The sequence below is a fragment of the Pipistrellus kuhlii genome, unplaced genomic scaffold (assembly GCF_014108245.1).
Source record: "Pipistrellus kuhlii isolate mPipKuh1 unplaced genomic scaffold, mPipKuh1.p scaffold_m20_p_2, whole genome shotgun sequence".
Lineage (NCBI taxonomy): Eukaryota > Metazoa > Chordata > Mammalia > Chiroptera > Vespertilionidae > Pipistrellus > Pipistrellus kuhlii.
Window position 1 is genome coordinate 72538178 of NW_023425515.1, and position 19596 is coordinate 72557773.

The window sequence follows — 19596 nt, forward strand, 5'->3', positions numbered from 1 at the left end:
TAAAAGGCTAATATACAAATAGACCGAATGGCAGAACGACCAGTTGCTATGATACACACTGATCATCAGGGGGCAGACACTCAACACAGGAGATGCCCCCTGGTGGTGAGTGTGCTCCCACAGGGAGAGGGCCGCTCAGCCAGAAGCTGGGCTCACAGCTGGCAAGCACAGCGACAGAGGCAGGAGCCTCTCCTACCTCCGAGGTAGTGCTAAGGACCCCTCAGGGGATGTCCACCTGCCAGCTTAGGCCCACTCCCCAGATGTCCATGTGGGGGAAGAGGGGAGCGGGTTTAAGCCAGCTGGCAGACATCCCTCAAGGGGTCCTGGACTGCAAGAGGGCACAAGCCGGGCTGAAGGATTCCCCCCTGCCCCATGCATGAATTTTGTTCGCCAGGCCTCTAGTATTGTAATAACTATTTATAGACCAGGTGGGTACTAGACTTAACAGAGTGATCACTTTATAAGTAACATGTCTAATCACTGTATTATACACTTGAAATTAATGTAATATTGTATGTCAACTGTAATTTAATTTTTTATTTTTTAAAAGATTAATCAAAGAATGATTTCCATTTTTATACCATGCTCACATTGTATCTTTGAGTGGTAATTACAACTCAACTGTTGCTACAATCTACAATGTTTTTTTTCTAATTAAACAAAAAATGTAGGCGAGGTTCTTGAAAGAAAAGTTTATTAATAATGAAAATGGCACAATTATATACATGAGAAGGAAAGACCCTTTTACATACATAAAGACTTCTACATTTTTATTTATAATTAGCTAGCATTAAGACTAAAGCATTTCCAAACAACAGTACAGTAGCATGAACTGATCCATAGTTTAGATAAAATGTCATTATAAATAAGATAAAAGAGAAAGATCTTTCATTATATCCCATATTGAACATGATCACTTCGGAAACATCACACAGTCCTGATACATAAATAATTATACCTTTATTCTTTGATGTCATAGTTATTTTTTTCCCAATTATGCCCTTAATCTCTGAAAAAGTAATTAAATATCGCTGAGGGGGGAAAGCCAAGAAAAGGAATCATTGAGTCTAGTCTGTAGGGGTACACTGCATGAGTGAGGGGAGCCACTTAATCTGTGTCTTATTAGCTCATAGGAGTACTATAAGGTGGAATAAAATGCATGCGCCAAGGACATTTCCAGGCAGATTCTCTACATCATCTATCACTTTGGGCTCCCTTCCTCCTCCCCACCTCCAGCCAGGACCCGCTGTAGAAAACAATGCATTTAAATGATATGAGAATTGTGACCTTCACGTCTTTTTTCTACATTTATTGTACAATTGGGAATAGAGTGAGCCAGGATCCTTGACTCTTACAGCTGGATTGTAAATGAGGAAGGCTGGCCCCACCCATTCCTTCTGATAATTGTTAAAAACATTTTTTTTTATTTGACCCATATTTTTTTTGGCTAAAATGTCTCAATTTAATAAAGATGGGTTATTCTTCTAAGTCCACTGACTTATTCTAAGTCCACTGATTTCCTTATGAAATAACTATGTTGCCTTCACTTCTCATATCAAAATGAAAACTCAACTCACAGGCTGATAGATGTCAAACTATCCATTATAGAAAACATGGGAATGACAGCACGATACTGTACCAGCTGCTGAAAAATCATGAAGTAGAAGGCAAACTTATCAAACAAGCATCTAAATAAATAATTCAATTAGGTATCGTATTTGAGCCAACATAGTTTTAGAGACTACAAAGAATATTTGCACAGTTTCCATCTTTTTTCAGAAGTAATATTAAGTTTGGATTGTTTAACTACATTTCAATTCACCATGTGGTTTAAAAGGAGGTGAGGGAGTGGGAAGCTGCCAGCACATAGTGACAAGACTGCAGAAGAAAGAAGAGGTGGAAATAAAATCGGGTAAAATAAATGGAACTTTAGGACACATAAATGTGAACAAATACCCTTAAAACATCGCCATGATGGAAATGGAATCCTATTTATCAAATAAATTCCCCTTTTCCCAGAGCCATGAAAATGAGAATCGTGTATAGACTCTCAATTATAAAGGCTCTATGGATTAGAAAACTCCAAAGCACCTATAAATTTCCTAAAAGTGTGAGTTACATACCATGCACTGTTAGTGCCAACTGCAATTTACTGTTTTCTAATAAGGTGATGGTCTTACTGAATATTATATTGCTAGGTCAATGAGAATGTTCTAATAAACAGAACATTGTATTCCTCGATCGCACAGCCTAAAAAGAGAGTTTAGCCTAATACTTTTAAGTGACTCCATGCCATTAAATTACCTTGGGAGTTGCTGTTTTAAAAAGAAGCTCTTTCTATGAATCTGGGTTTTCAAATTTTGTTCATTTGTGGGATTTTTTTTTAGACTCTACATGTACATTAAACCATATATCTGCCTTTCTCTGCCTGAATTATATCACTGAGCATAATACCTGCTGAAGGGGAATGCAGTAGATAACCTTGTGGTACGTTTACATGGTGACAGATGATGATCAGAATTAAAAATATCGAATCACTGTATTGTAGACCTAAAATTAGTGTGACTAATGTAACCTCGTATACCAACTACACTTAAAGAGAAGCTCTGCTCCTTTAGCTCTTTGCTTTGAGCATCAGTGGGCCTCCAGCGGGAAAACCGCTTCTCCCTCCTGCCCCCCTGTGGTTCGGCTGCAGCCAGGGGGCGCCACCGGGCTTCTTCCCGGATTGTGTGGCCTCCGGTCTCTCCCTGGGAGGCTAGGACTTCCTTTACTCGTCCATGTCATTCGTGTGGCACAGATATCCATGCAGAGCTGAGTCCTTTGCTCAAATGGAAAGGTCAGACAAAAGAAAGTCAGAGACGGAGGCCTGGCAGAATTCTCAGAGGCCCACTTCCCGCCTGGCCTGCGGGACTCAGCAGTCCTCCGCTCGGCTGCTCCCGGTGGTGGCGACCCTAGTCTCCCTCTGCATCCACCTAGCACTCTGGAGGCAAGCTGGCATTCCAGAGATACGTTTAAGGGGAAACTTTTTAAAGCTAAACAGAAACCTTTGGAAGTTTTACAAATAAAATTAAGCTTTTAAGTAGTGGCAAATGTCATTAACATTTATCAATTACCTTTCACATGAAGCCAGCAAAAAAATGCCCCAGCAATGGCTTGTACCTACGCTGAAGTCATAGAGAATTCATTATGTAGATAGAGAATGAAAAGAAATACTGAGATAAGGGAGCTGCTTTCACACGCGTGCACACACACAGACACACACCCTGTTATCATGCGTCCTTTGCAAAATGCCTGGATATCTTCAAGGCTGTCAGCAGCTTTGCTGTGGCATGTACTCATGGGCGGTTAAAGGTGGCAGCGGAATAAGTGGAAGCTCACAGACGCACTCCCAGGGCTAAACTGGAAAAAAATACCAGAAACTGGGGAAGATCCAGCACTTGGCTAGGACACCTTAAGATAACATAAGCAGGTCAGAGAACTCATCAGTTCTGATTCCGTCCACCCATCCATCAGCACAGCTTACATTCTCAGCGCTGTGGCCTTGACCCAACCCTCATTCCCTCCCTGTCCCCAATTCATCTTTAGTCTAAGGGAACCCTCTAAACTTTACACATATGTATTGTATTTGGCAGCTGGGGGTGGGTGGGGGGGGGAAGGACACTGAGATACTTAACACAATAATGTGATCTTGATTAATACGCTCAGGAAATTCAAAACTGGAGAATAAAGTACAAGCCTCACTCTATACTGGAGCAAAAAGGTTGCTTTTTCTTCAGCAGTTCGATTCCCCCTCCCCCAACACTTTATATTTTATTTAGACAAATGTCTGGCTATAAACTATATTGAAACTACTTCAAAGGCTTCTCCTTCTGACAATCACAAGCATGCTACAAAATATTTGTTAAAAGCCCGCCTTCTCCTGGAACAGCCTCGCCCTCCCCGCCTCCCGGGCCTCCTGAGCCACAGTGATTGACAGCTGCTCTGCCATGCACACCCAGGCCCAGCTGCCCTCTTCCAGATGCTTTCAGACTCACACGGTTTGAATTTCCGTAAATGCAGCTCACGTGTAAAAACTGTAGCATCTCTTACTCTATTCTAACATTTTAAAATGGGGATTTTGTGCCCAAATTGAATGTTTCTTAATAAAATACTCTTCTTCCAACAGAGTTCAAAATGCAGGTTAACTTTATGATACAGGTAGCAAGCGATCTCTCTCTTCTCTAGGCTTCTAATCAGTTCCACGATAGGAGTCCTGATTAAAGCTCTTCCCTGCCATGGAAAAAAAAAACAAAAGAAAATGCACAATTAATTGAAAAGGCGAGAATGTGCATAGAAATGCATTTCTGCTGTAATGCATTGCCAAACTATGTTCCTAAAATCACCACTACTTTGCATTTTCTTTCTTTACAGGAAAGTTATCCTGTACTTTGCTGTTTAAAAAAAAAAATCCTTCTCCACAAAGACCATGTAATGCTTTTACTAAATCCCAAATCGAGTCCATTAACATTTTCTTGAACTACTGGTAGGAAAAAATGCTGAGATTAAGTGAAACTGAAAGTGCTGTATGGGTTATGTACCTCATACTTTTCCAAAGTCATCTTCTCATCCCTCTTGGGATAAAAGTGTCTGTGTGAACTTCCTTTTGTTTCACTGTGGTCTTTTTTAAATCTTCTGTTACATGGATTTTTATATGTTGGTGCCACGCAGTTTACCAGCAGAGATTGAAACAATGTAGCCAGTCTGTCTCCCCTGAGTCCTTTCTCCCTGTGTCTCAGCCTAGATAAGATGCATTTGTAATGTGTTCAGGAAGCACATTCGGACAGGTGGCTGCAGGGGGCTCATGAGAAGTCTTAGGGAGACAAAAACGTTAGTCATGTTCTTTCCGTTAGCTTCTTCTGGAAGGGCCATCTGCTGGCTGGAGATGCCAGGATGAGTGGGTGTGTGAGCTTCAAGGGCAGATCCGGGTAAAATTGTTCTAACTGCACTCAGCAAGGTTGGCGGAGCACCTTCCAGGGGTCAAGGCAGGTGCCCTGAGATTTTTTTTTTTTTTTTTAATTCTCCATCAGGCACATGCAATTAGAAAAGTATCTCCCTCAATTTCCTTAAGTGTCAATGTGCCCCTTCCTGCCGGAGAGGAATCATGAATGAAGGGCTGCCTGTCAGAAAAAGGGGATTTGGAGCAAAGGGACAGAGGCCCCCGGTCAGGACACAGGGCCATCCAGACTCTTCGTGGATTTCTCCTACAAACTTGCACGAATTGCTCTGGTTTTTCTCTTTTCAGAGCCACGTGAAGATACCTGGCCTGGGGGGAACCCACCCATGAAGAAGCACCTTTGTGAGGGCAGCATTAGGAGCAAAAATAAAAGCCAAATTATAATTTCACCCACTACACTCAATGTCCACAATAGTCTCTTTATAAGGTGGTTTATTTTAATAACCTAATTCTGGTTATGGATCCTGGGAAACAGAAGGGGGAAAAACTACAGATCCTTGCCCAAAATACATGCTGAGAAAAGCAAATGGAAAGACAGAATGAAATGTAAGGTAAACTTGATAGAAGCAAGAGATACCCTTTAATGAGATTTGTGTCATTGAAAGCATAGTGAAAAGTATCTACAGAGATACTTAAGTGTAAGGATTTATGGCTTCTCAAATGCTTTTCATAGAAACTATCTATGGAAAGTATTTTAGAGCGTTAACTCTTGGGTGATACCTGTGGTAATAAGAGAGAAAATATGACAGCCCAGGGAGTTCTAGGCCAGAACCCACAGTGTCTTTGTTTTAAATTTTCTCTGCCGCTTGCTGTTACTATGATCTTGAGTAAGTCACTTTACCTCCCTTTTCCTCATTTATAAAACTTAAATAAAGACAATTCAGCCTACAAAGCCATCATGAGAAACAAACGAGGTAATCCGCGTGCGGATGTGTTAGCTCTGAGGAGCTCAGCAAACATTGGTTATCACAGGAGCAGGCACTGTGCGCTCCCGCTGGAGGCGCTACCTGACGGCTGACAGGGGCGCTGTCTCTGGTGCTTACATTTGATGTTCTCTCCCAAAAGCTGCAAACTCAGGATCGTTGGCGTACAGTTCCAAAATCCTCATTCTTTCTTGAATTTCCTTTTTTGAAAAGAAAAATAGGCCGTGTGTGGCATTAGAAAAGCTTACACCATCTTTTAAAAGGAGTCCTAATTTTTATAAGGAAATGTGGCTGTCTGGGCTATCCAGGGGAGAGCTATAGGAAAGAATGGCCTTTTGAGAGAAGGGAAGGTTTGGATAGTACACGAGCTGCTCAGAGCAACTCCGGCATATTTCTAAGGCAGTGGGGAGGAGGGAGAGAGCAATGGCTAATAATGGGGAAAGAAACCGCTGGGTGGAGAAGGTACAGCTCAGATTCATATACCCTCTGCATACTACATCAACTGGGAGATATCATGAGACAGAAACTAATCAGGAAATACTTCCCAGCTTTTCTTGAAGCTCGTGTATACACACACACACGAAAAATCAGAGCAACAACAGGAAAGCAGTTTCCTACCTCTCCGGAAAGCCCACTGTTCTCATATATGTGTCTGATTTCTTCCCTGCTCAGACCACCAATCGCCTCTCCTCGTGCTGCGCCGTGGAAGGGACCCTGAGGATGGGGTCCCCTGTGCTGTCCCACTCCCGCCCCGTGGCGTTCATACATGGGGTTGTACTTTACAGCATCTTCAATGGACGAAAGGCTGGCAGGCTGTCTGCTGGAGCCACACAAAGAAAAGTGGGATTCATTCAGATTCAGACGTATAACTTCTTGGAAGGCTATTTGCCTGTAGTAAGATTTCTCTTGAGGAAGAAAAGGAGGTAAGCTGACACAAATAGGGGGAGGTGACTGTGAAAAAATACCCAGATCCATCTCAAAAATTATTTATCAGGTGTTGTCATCACTATCTCCTCAACTACATGGCAAGTGCCCCGGGGAATTGTTCCATGTCTCATTCACAGGGCCTGGCACTCAATAAACGCTGAGGGGAACCAAGCCTGCCAATAGATAGAATGTCATGAAATGCATATGGCGCCATCATTCCCAGAGGAGACAAATAAAAAATCAATGTGTGGCACATAGAGAATCTGATAAAAATATAATTATGGGAGTATTGGGCCTCAGATTCAATTCAGGTCTACACGTATTTACTGAGCATTGGTTATGTGCCTAAGACAGTTCTAGATAGTAACAATATAAAGAATTGGTTGGAATCCCTCTCCAGAATGAGATTACAGTCTAATGAAAAGTCAGACTCAATAAAAAGAAACGAACAATGATGGAAGTATGTCCTGGGTGCTCTAAGAACCTAGGAGAGGCCGAAATCAGTTTGGCTCAGTGGATAGAGCGTTGGCCTGCAGACTGAAAGGTCCCAGGTTTGATTCTGGTCAAGGGCATGTACCTTAGTTGCGGGCACATCCCCAGTGGGGGGTGTGCAAGAGGCAGCTGATCGATGTCTCTCTCATCGATGTTTCTAACTCTCTCTCTCTCTTCCTCTCTGTAAAAAAATCAATAAAATATATTTAATAAAAAGAAAAAAAAGAAAGAAAGAACCTAGGAGAGGTGTCTCCTTAGCAAGCTGAGGGTGAGGGAAGGTAACCTAGACCTAAACCAGTGACTCTTATAGACTATGGGAGCACAAAAGCAAAGTACAACCACTGATTATAATCACACTAGAGGCCCAGTGCATGAAATTCATGCATGAGTAGGTGCCTAGTGGCTTCCGGCTGCCAGTGGGGCCTCCCTTCCCCCAGCCACCTGCCCCCTGGTCAAATGTCAGGTCAAACTCCAGGTTGAAGGAACAATTTGCATATTAGGCTTTTATTATATAGGATAACAACCCAAAGGGTCCTTGGATTGCTAGTCTAGCAAGTAAAACAGACTATATTTTCTTCATTAATGGAGCTACATTTTACTAAAAGAAAATCAGATATCATTTCTTGTCAGAGTCTTATCTAGCTTTAGAACCACAATGAGCCAAAGGGTAACAAACTAACTGATCTGGTCTTCAGACAAGGATCTCACCTTATCTCCATCACCCTTCCAACCCCTCCCCAACCATGAAATAGGCATTTGGGCCATCCTCAATGATGCCATTCCTTCGGTGTTCCTTGAGATTCATTCATGCCTTCCTAACTTTGCTCATGCTCATTCAACTAGCTAGAAAGTGTCCCATCCCACCCACAGTAGATCTCTACTCTTCTGTCCAGCTAACTATCATAACCATCTTTAAAACTTCCAATGCTCTCTCCCACAGGCAAAACGAATTCATCCTTCCCCCAGCCCCCTTCACATCTTACTCATTCTGCTGCTTCTGTTTGCTTCCAGTTGGACACCCTTCGAAGACAGGGCCCATGTTTTCATTCAGCTTTCTAGCTTTCGCCCCTTCACCCCAGATCCCTAGCCAATATTTGTCACATGGTCAGTACTAAATGAATAAATAAAAGGAACATTTTATTTCACCCAAGAGCAATATTCTTTATTTACCTAAAGGGCCTCTGTCTTTCTCTCCTGGCATGCTGAGCTTGAAGAGTCTTGATGAGGAAGATGACGACAGCAGAAGAGACAAGAAGAAGTCCAGCCATGGCGGCGACGCTGATGCCTATGACCAAGGGCTCAGACACAAACTCCTCGCAGTGCTCGCCTCGGTACCACCAGTTCTCACCCACCCGGCACCTGTAACGAGAAGAGACCGAGTCTCCAAGTGGAGTCACTTTGCTGAAAGTAATCATGAACAGCAGGAGCTTCAGTGGGACCTGGGAAAGGTCAAGAAATAAATACTGGCTACAGGAAGCTTCCGTAAAGAGGTAAATATGCAGGTTCAATGATCGTATGATTTAAGTCCATGTGATGCAGGGCACAGATCCTGGAGGTCCTCAATGACTATATTTAACTGATGGGATAAAAGATCGGCAAGGCTTAAAGGAAGTGTTCTATTCAGGTTCCTTGGTCATGGATAACAAAACAGGCCAGAAGGGCTGAAACCGGTTTGGCTCAGTGGTAGAGCATCGGTCTGCGGACTGAAATGTCCCAGGTTCGATTCCGGTCAAGGGCATGTACATTGGTTGCGGGCACATCCCCGGTTGAGGGTGTGCAGGAGGCGGCTGGTCGATGTTTCTCTCTCATTGACGTTTCTAGCTCTCTGTCTCTCTCCCTTCCTCTCTGTAAAAAATCAATAAAATAATAAATTTTAAAAAAACAAACAAACAAAAACAGGCCAGAAGGAAAGTGACTGGTGTGAGGTCACACGCTCAGTCAGCAACAGAGCTGGGTCTGGAACCAAGTCCCCAGACTCCTCCTGTCCTTTCCCCACCCGGCAGTGGTCCTCCAAGCCCCGAGGCCACAGACCTGTGCAGAAAGGTCAAATCCCACAGCAACAAGGAAATCACTGCTTTTCCATAATTCTAATTTCTCTCGATATCAAGGGACTACCTTTCCCCTTAGTTTCCTAGCTAAACATTACACTTTTCCACAGAGAAGAATCTGAGTCATTTCTACCTAGTTCCTCTGTTTGTGGCATTATGCCAACATTTGACCATTTTCACGTACACAAATTGTCCTCTCATTTCTTCTCAGCATTCTCTCCTTTTACACCATGGGACCGTGGTGGGTGGTGGGAGGTTGATTTGCTCTGCTTTGTTTTAGGGGAATGGGCAGGATACCTGTATCTGCTCATCTGTCTGCAGCATTTTCATTGGTTCTACCTTTAAAAAAATGGATCTCAGCTACTTAAATAAAATATATTTGTCATGACTTCAAAGACTTTAAATATTTGCTTTTCTTTTTCTCTGAATACTTGATAGGACTAAGAGCAGCCCAAAGCCATTCAAAACATAATCCAGCCGAAACCAGTTTGGCTCAATGGATAGAGCGTAGGCTTGGGGACTGAAGGGTCCCGGGTTCAATTCCGGTCAAGGGCATGTGCCTTGGTTGCAGGCACATCCCCAGTGGGGGGGGTGCAGGGGGCGGCCGACCGATGGCTCTCTCTCATCGATGTTTCTAACTATCTCCTTTCCTCTCTGTACAAAATCAATAAAATATATATTTTTAAAAACATAATCCAAATGGAATAAAACTCCTTTGTTTTCACTCTCAGGTACAGGATGAAGTGTTGCCCGTATGCTGAAACCTAATTTAAGCACCAATTGCCTTACCGTCCCCTCCAATAACCACAACACAGACTCCAACTACTCCCAGGACTCTCAGTGGGACACTAGACAATGTCTTTCTCACAGCTTCCTAAAAGGATAAAATAAAATAATTATTTGAACTATAATTCAGGCCTTTTAACTGACTTAGTCTTCACATGAACACTAAATGGTACCAATCTATTGTTTAGATATAACTTCCATAACAAATATTGCTGTGATTACCCTAAAATCATAGATGTAGACGCTTTCTCCTCAGAAGAAGTATCCACAACCTCGTGAAGTCAAAATTCCTAACTACACCATACCTACAAATGGCCCCATGTCCGGGCATAATGTCACACTTCCCATCATTGAAGCAGAAGTCTGGCTGAAGGTCACAGAGACTCTGGCAAGGCAGCTCTTCCACACTCAGGTACCCAGGGTAGCATCTGCACTCTGCTTCTCCACTCCAGGGGTTGACCAAGCACTCGGAAAACTCATTGCATGCCTGAAACTTGCAAGGGTTGGCTTCATCACCTAAAAACATAAAACAAACCAGAAAATAAAGCTAGGAAAGGCAAAACACAGGAGTTGGAGTACATGAAACTCCTCCACTAAGTCTCACTGCTCCAAAGTACCACAGGACAACCCCTTTCCTGAAGCATTAAACTACACCATCACTATCAACACCACACGAAAATTCAGATTCATCCTAAGAATCTTTCCTAAACCCTTCAGAGGGAGCATAGCCCTGAAACACCTTAGTTAAATTTCTGTCTTTCAGAACTAAGAGAATGAATCTGGTTTTGTAAGCCATACCATTTGTGTTCTTTTGTTACAGCATCATTAGGAAACTCATACAGGGGTGCTCATATAGAGAGGAAAGCATACAAAAGTTAGTAGATAGGCAGTTTCTACAAAGGGCCTATGCAGCCGGGTTCCATTGTGTATTTCTTGAGTCTTCACAATCTTATTCTAGTATATTAATACATATTGTATGGGGAGGTGACTGTGAAAAATACCTGGGGGATATCATGAGGTAGAAACTACCTGGCCTAGCAGTGTATTTAGAGAATGAGAAGGATAATATTGCATGACTCCCTATGTTGATGGAAGTTAAAGACTAATACTATAATCATGTAAATAAAAGACTGTAGCTTTAGTCTTTTTCCATTCCTCTGTGTAGGTTAAAGGTGGATGCCAGAATACATGGCCCTCTGTTTAAGAGTACCTTAATGACTTTATGGGAAAACAGATAGATCTGGAGCTTAATTTGGGATAAGAGACAAGGATCTAAATTATAAATGAATTATGTCTAGTTTACCAGAGACAGGCTAAGAAAGGAATTGATGGGTCTAGAAAAATAAGAATGAAGAAAATATGGAAATGTTGTAGAAAGACAACCAGAATAGCAAGATAGTTGGCTTGGTCCAAAAAGTTGGCCAATAAGAAATGGTTTTGAAAGGATTGCTGAGAAAGTTTAGAATATTTATGCCCAACAATATTTTAAACCACCTGTGGTGGTATAACAAAGCCTTCTCTGTCACCCTCATAACATAAGAAAATAGCTGATAGAATCAACTACTTTGTAGAAGTGCCTAGGAAAAGTAAAAAATGGGACTGTGATCTGTATTGGGTTTTTAGAAAGAACAACTACAAGGATTGGGAATTCAGCAGAAGGAACTCAGAGCTGGAAATGATTAGAGGATATTTAAGTTCCCTGTTCATTCCTAGAGATATTGGGGATGGGAGGGACTTGGATGCAGGTTTTACACTGCACATGGGAGGGGCTAATGGCAGTTCCTTTGAATATTAAAGAAAAAGATGACCCAATAAACGTGAAAGACTCAGCATGCAGCTCACATTGGTGAGTTACATAAAATATTGATGTAAATGCACTTATTTATTATACTTCCCTTTTTTAAAAAAGTGGGTTGACTTGTGCAAAAAGTTTTATAAATTATATCTGATTTTATGCATTTGTATGGTGAGTCAAATATAAATATAGGTTATTTGTTTAATACTTATACTAGCCCTATAAAATACATAGACCAGGTAATATTATCCCCATTTTAAATATTTTTTAAGTTTTCAATTAGAGTTGACATATAATATTATATTAGTTTCCTGTGTATAACATAATAATTAGATATTTATATAACTTATTTAGTAATCACCCCAAACATTATCCCCATTTAATATATGAGGGACTAAAGCTCAGAGATAATATGGATCAGCTCTGGTCACACAAATGATAAATGGCAGAACAGAGGCAAAAAATCAGGCCTTCCAGCCCTGGCCGGTTTTCTCAGTGGTTAGAGCATTGGCCCGCACACCAAAGGGTCGCAGGTTCAATTCCTGGTCAAGAACATGTACATCGGTTACAGGTCAATTAAAGCTCCAGTTGGGGAGACAGCCAGTTGATGTGTCTCTCTTACATCAATGTTTTTTTCTCTCTCCTTTCTCTCTCTCTCTCTCTCTCTCTCTCTCTCCCACTCTTCTTCTTCCATTCTCTCTCTCTAAAGATTAATGGGAAAAAATATTATCAGGTGAGGATTTAAAAACAAAAGAAAAGATAAAGAAATCAGGCCTTCCAAATTATAATTACTTGCTTTTTCCACTACACCTACATAGCAAAGAATGTGCAACTGGCCTTAGGGAATTCAAATGGCAAGAAGTTTAAATACTGGAGGATTAACCAAATCATTTTCCTCACATTCAATGAATAAGGATTTCAAAGGAAAGAATGTGACTTTCTCAGTTAAATAATAGAGTTGACTTTCAAACCAGTTTGAGAGTAAAAGGCACTGGGGAAACATGAATTCGGGTATTCCCCCTTACTCCTACCCAAAACCACTGTCCTCTGGTGTGTAGAAGAAAAAGAACAAAGTCTGAGGATTCAACAGTATTCACTGAATCCAAATCTTCCAAATAAAAGCCATGATTCATTTCACTCATTCACAGTATATCTTAGTATCTTTTATATGCAAGACACTATGGCTAATAAAACAGATAAAATATCATTCCTTGTGGATAGCTCAACTGAGGATAATGCCCATTAAGCAACTATGTGCATAAATAAGCATTATTACAATATTTATAAGCTCTATAGCAGGAAAAGAACATGATGTTACAAGGAAAACTAACAGGAGAGACCCAATCTAGATTATGGGTGAGTCAGTGAAAGTCTTGAGGAGAAGACATTTGAACTGAAGCATAAAGGGGGAGCAGAAGTCAGCCAAGAGGGAAAAGCATTCCAAGCAAAGGAGACAGTATGTGCAAAGGCTGTAAGGCAAGAAAAGTTGCTTGAATCTGAGGAACTAAAAACCAGCTAGTTTGACTTGGTAAGCAAAGAAGTTAGTTTCATTTCATCAGGGAAGGAAATTGGGTCCTGGCCTTGTAGCTATTGAACCAGGCAGTCACTGAAGTAAAATAATCTGATCGATGTTTTTACAAAGAGCTGCTACCCAGGCTGCTATTGCAGAATGGAGAGGGGAAGGAAACAAGAGAGGTAATGAGGAAACTAGTTCAAATGAGAGATGACAATGGTTTGGCCTAGAGTAGTGGCAGTGGTGGTAATAGAAACTGGGGTATCAGAATGACTTCCAAGTTTCTGGCTTAAGTAGCTGATTGGACACAGCTTCCATTTATCAGGATGGTGAAGCTGAACAGAATAGATATAGCTGAAATGTGGAGAGATGAAGAAAACAAGATCTCACTCTTACACATCTTAAATTTGATGTACATAGAATACATCCAAGTTGAGATCAACAAGTACATAGTTAGATACTGATTCTGGAGCTCAGAAGACAATCTAATCTGTATATAAAAATGTGGAGAGAAATTATATCTTTATTAGACTTATAATAATGGCAATGGATAAAACAACATGGGAAAAATTATATAGAAGGAAGGGAGTCCAAATCTACCTGATTTGACAAATAGAGATGTACCAAAACCATATCCAGTGGAAAGGTAAAAGAGAGAGCCAGATAGAGTAGAAAAGGAAACGGGAGGTAAATAAGATAACATATTCAGACAACCCTTTTGAAAAGAGATTGATACTGATGTTTTTGGAAGAGATATACTAATTATCAAGATGTGGAAAATTTGCCTGACATGATACTCTTTTATCTACAAGTGTTGAATTCACCTTGACTTGGTATAGAAAAAAATACATAAGAATAATTACTGGATTCCACTAAGAAAGCAGCAGAGTAATCAATATCATTACCTGATTCCACATCAAGGGAGTATTTATCAATAGCCAAGTTCATGGTTTGGTAGGCAGTGGTGCAAAAGTCTTCCAGAATCATGTATACAGCATTGTTGACATTAGGAGGGACAGACTTGGAGAACTTCATTCTGCTGTTCACCACAATACTGCCATTTCTGAAGTTCAAGATTTCTAAATTCTGGAACCCTGTGAGATTTGACTGGAGATAGGGGACCAGCTGCAATACATGAAAAATGATCAGTTTATTGACAAGGTTTTACATTTTGTTAAACACATACAAAAAAAAAAAAAAAAACTTAAACAAGGATGAACCCCTCCCCCTTTCCAAATTGCATGCTATTTACATTATTTAAACTGTTCATCAACAAAAGTATTAATTGTAACTACAAATCTATACGTCTCAATCCTTTCACCTTTTTCACCTAGTTTCCCCCTCCAATCCCCCTTGGCAACCATTAGTATGCTCTCTGTATCTATGAGTCTGTTTCTGTTCTGTTTGTTCATTGATTTTGTTCTTTAGATTCGACTTATAAGTGAAATCATACATATAGTATTTCTCTTTCTCTGACTTATTTCACTTAGCATAATTCCCTCAAGGTACACCCATGCCATTGCAAATGGTAATTAATAGTCATGGAGATGTAAAGTACAGCATAGGAAATCTATATACATAAAAGCCTAAGCAACTGTTATGACCAGACAACCAAGCAACTGTCTGGTAGCTATAATGTGTACTGACCACCAGGGGGTAGACGCTCAATGCAGGAGCTGCCCCCTGGTGATCAATGTGCTCCCACAGCCAATCTCCTGTGGCTGACCAACCTCCCATGTTTCCTCCCTCCAGCTGGCCAGCCTGATTGGGACTGGGCAAGATGGCCCCAATGGGCCCTGATCGCCAGCCAGGCCTAGGGACACCACCCAGGCAGAATTCATGCACTGGGTAGATATAGATATAGATATAGATATAGATATAGATATAGATATAGATATAGATATGCCTAATATGAAAATGTCCCCCCAGGAGTTCGATCAGGAGACCGGGAGTTCTATCACTAGCTATGACATGTGCTGATAACCAGGGGCCAACGCAAAACAAAGGGAGGCCCTGGCTGCCAGCCTGAAGGCCCTGATTGGCCCCAATCACTGAGGCCTAGAGACCCTACTTGTGCAGAAAATTCATGCACCGGGCCTTTAATTTAGTCAATAATATTGTAATAAATATGTATGGTTCTAGTTGAGTCCTGAAAATATTAGGGGCAACACTTTTAGAGTATATGATTATCTAGCCATATGCTGTACACTTGAAGCTAATACAAAATAATATGAATATAAACTGTAAATGAAAAAAAATTTTAAGAAAAAAGAATGTCAATTGTGAATATTTGAGAGTCATGAGATTTCATTAGTGCTATTTTGGAACCACATGGAACTCACAGACAGTTTTAGATACCAAAAGTTTATTTTCTCTGTTACTAAAGTATCCCAACAGTGAAGGTGTCATAGATACCCACAAAACATTGGTCTCACAATAAACTGTGTAAAAAATCTTAAACTTATTTTAGTCCCAGAATTCGTGAATACAATTTTCAGTATCTAAACTATCACATCACCTTCATGCCACAATCTTTAGTATCTAAGTTACCACATCACCCTCATGTGATATCACATTTATATCCACCTGTCTTATTACTTTCCTAACAACTCTAGGCCATGACATTATCTTTAGTTGATATATTAAAAAAAAAAAAAATTAAAAAAAATGAGTGTCTACAGCAGACCACACTCTCCTTGGCTCAGATCTTATGTGTTGAGGCAGAGGTCAGCAAACTCATTAGTCAACAGAGCCAAATATCAACAGTACAATGATTGAAATTTATTTTGAGAGCTGAAAACCGACTTCTACGCATGGGCCCAAAGTTTCAATCGCACCATAAGTGCGCGCCCACACATGGTTTTTTGTGGAAGAGCCACACTCAAGGGGCCAAAGAGTCACATGTGACTCGCTAGCTAGTTTGCCGACCACTGTGTTGAGGAGAAAGAGGTGGGTTCATACATGACTACTCACTAATGCCCATGGTTCACTTTTTATGCTTACCAATTCTAAGAACCTTTGCTCCAGGGCTTTATACTCCAAAGAGTTTTTGTTAAACAGATCTTCTGAAAACATCATGTTAGTCACTCGAAGGCTGAAGAAAACCAGCAATGCTCCTGTGGTCTGGGTATGATTTGAGTCACCTCTTTTTGTGGGGCGGGCCACAATAGCCATCTTTGTCGAGCGAACATTGGTAGACATTTCCACATAACTGTCAACCTTGCCATTTTCTTCTGGGATTAGCTCAGGCTGATAGTAATCTGTGCCTATCCGGTCCAGTTCTAATGAAATATCCTGTACACCCATAATTACCTCATCCTCCAGCAGGGTGGGGCTTGTGGTTGGAGGCAATTCGGTAGACTGTGTCATGGAAGCTTTCAACCAGAACTTGTCAATACTCTCTGGTGCGCTTGCCAATGTGTCTCCAGACAGTTTTCCTAGGGAAGAAGTTTTTGCCCAAACTACATCTGATTCTGGCAGTATGGTCCACAAAGATTGCATATCTGGCTTCAGTGTTGAAATCTTGCTATCAAACTGTTCACGATGAAATGGCTCTGTAGTTTGTTCCATATCATCCTTTAGAAATGGTTCTACTTGATCTGGTTTACGAGTAGAATCAGAGATTGCTGTAGATGTCAGAAGAGGAGGTGTGTTGGTAATTGAGTAATAATCAGTGTCGGTTACCTCTGACGTGCGCTTGGAGAGAATTAGAAGTGCGGACTGAGTTGTGGTCTCTGCAGAGGTGGGCACAGTAGGTCTGTCAAGGGGCTCTTCCTCTGCTAAGTGTGTGGATCTATCAAAATGCCCATATTGTGAGTGCTCAATACTTCGGTCTGTGGAATCTATTTTGTCACCTACAACTAGTTTCTCGTCTACACTCTCAATTGGCAAAAGCAAATCCTCATCTCCCAGCCATGATTTGGTCAGTGGTTCAATGCTCTTTTCTAATGAGGTATCGCTCCATGGCCAAGTAATCCCACTCACCTTTTCCCCAGACCCTGAACCTAAGCCACTCTCAAACATGAACACTTTTTCCATGGATGTGTCTGGCATCAAAGTGCTCACTTCTAATTGGCCTCTAACTTTGGAGGCCAAAGGGTCCAAGGCAGAAGGTGTAGTTACTTCCTGACCAAGATCTAATGTGACAGAGGAGATCAGATATGGTGAGGATGTCAAAGACTCTGCAGAATCTTCCTCAGATGGTATTGTTTCTTCTGGTATAGGATGAGTTAATGTACTTGAGGGCAAACGATCACCTGAAAAAGAATCTTCTGACCCCTCAACTTTGGTTAATCCTGAAAACAAAGTTTTCCGTTAATTAATCTACAGTGTTACTAAGATATATTCCCAGTCCTCCAAATAAAACCAGCTTCCTGTTTCTTTCCATTAGATTGGTAAAGACAGTTGCAAATAACAAGACAGTATGATTATGTTTTATGGTGTGGTACAATCACTCATGAATATACCTTTCCTTGAGAGCACCAAGATATAGACTATTAAAATAATTCATCTTTAAGCACTTGATTTTGTTTTTACTCCATGAAAATAAAAAACTGTTGATAACCATGTTGACAATAAATACTGAATCTAGTGAAAACTTAGGGAGAGAATTCGCTAGGAAATGTTATCTTCCATTTCCATTTCCTTGTTATGTTTATTGTCCATCATCTTTCAGGTTCACTTAATGTTCAAAATCCTGGACTCATTGTTTATATCTTTGTTCATCTTCCTTTGTCTCAAATATACCTCAGGCCTGAGTCACATTAATTTCTCCTTTCCTTCACAACACCTAAATCATCTACTTGATCTCATTCTTTAATCTCTCTATAACTTCCTTAGTTCAGTTTTTCTCTCCCAAATGAAACCTAATGCAAGCTAAAACTCTATAATTAGTCCTGTTAAAAGCTACTGGGATAATCTTCTTTGCTGCTCTTTGTTTACCAACCCAATATTCAAATAAGTAGTTATCTAACAGTAATTTAATTGTGTATTTTAATGGGACTTTCAAAATATCTATTAATTGATCCCTACCCCAGTCTACCAAGTTCATTTCCATTCCAACCAATTAAATCTGATTGTTCCCTTTTGTCACACAATTTTCCCATGACATTTTCTTCTAATCCACACATGCTTTTCTATGAACCCCAGTCTCTTCCTCTTCTCAAAACCCTGTCATCTACACAATAAAGTCAAGAAATATGAACAGGAAGTAGAAGTTCTTACCATCTTCTAATGAGTAAGATCCAGAAGTCCCTTCCTCAGAAGCCACAGGCAAGCCAGTGGGCAGCACTGCTGGGGTGACAGAATGAAGAGTCAAACTGCTAACCTCTAAACCCTCTGGGGAGGAATGGAGGCCCACCTCCGAGGGAAACTCTAATTTAGGTGTAGACACCAAATCACCCAAAGGTCTTTCTGACCAGAGTTCCCTGCCAGTGGCTGAGGGAGAACCAGAGCTGAAATCAGGCAGTGAGATACTGCTGGCGGTGGAGTCATCAGCTGAGGGCCATGCAGCTTGAAGGGTATTATCCTAAGGGGGAGAAAAAGGCTAAATCACATCATAGGTAAAAGGAAACACATAAAAATGATTCTAAATGCCACCTATCTATCCGGCTTTCTAGGGATAAGAAGGCAATGTAACATTGGGGGGAAGGGAGACAAACAGGTCTGTAATCAAATCCCAATTCACCACTTACTAGTTGCAAAATCTAGAGAAAAACCATGTGTCTCTTGAATCTCACCTGAAAAGTGGGGATAAGATAACATATTTAAAAGATCCCAAACAAAGTGTGTTTATGTAAGAAAATACTATTTTTCCTGCTTTAGATAACTCCTTTTCCTCTATGTTAGTTTAAATACTTTAAATTCATAGAAGTTACTACCATCTGTAATTTGTTGACAAACACCTAGCACATTTCCTACAGCAGAAAAGAACAATTAGCAATGTTATTCCTCATTCTGAGATATTTAATTAATTGTCTTTGTTTTGATGAGAAATGCCACCACATCAACATGAGATCAGGTTACTTCAAACAAATGGTAACATCTGTGACATGGGATCACACTTAGAAAATATAATTTTTCTCTTCCCGGTGACTTTTTACTAATGTAATACTAATCTT

At 40.8% G+C, this 19596-nt stretch overlaps 1 protein-coding gene across 4 annotated transcripts in view; it reads right to left on the bottom strand.

The window, feature by feature from the left end:
- Nucleotides 1–677: 677 nt before the first annotated feature.
- The window catches only part of IMPG2 (interphotoreceptor matrix proteoglycan 2), a 71659-nt gene continuing 52740 nt past the window's right edge, over nt 678–19596 (bottom strand). For 3 of the 4 annotated variants that reach the window (XM_036445428.2, XM_036445427.2, XM_036445424.2), the window contains 8 exons: nt 18701–19004; nt 16481–17772; nt 14383–14602; nt 10475–10685; nt 8506–8694; nt 6535–6736; nt 6037–6116; nt 678–4269 (listed from right to left, as the gene is read on the bottom strand). In XM_036445428.2, coding sequence (XP_036301321.1) covers nt 4257–4269; nt 6037–6116; nt 6535–6736; nt 8506–8694; nt 10475–10685; nt 14383–14602; nt 16481–17772; nt 18701–19004 — 2511 coding nt within the window. In that variant the 3' untranslated portion in view covers nt 678–4256. The remainder of the gene's footprint in view (nt 4270–6036; nt 6117–6534; nt 6737–8505; nt 8695–10474; nt 10686–14382; nt 14603–16480; nt 17773–18700; nt 19005–19596) is intronic. The other variant, XM_036445425.2, reaches the window with a different exon arrangement.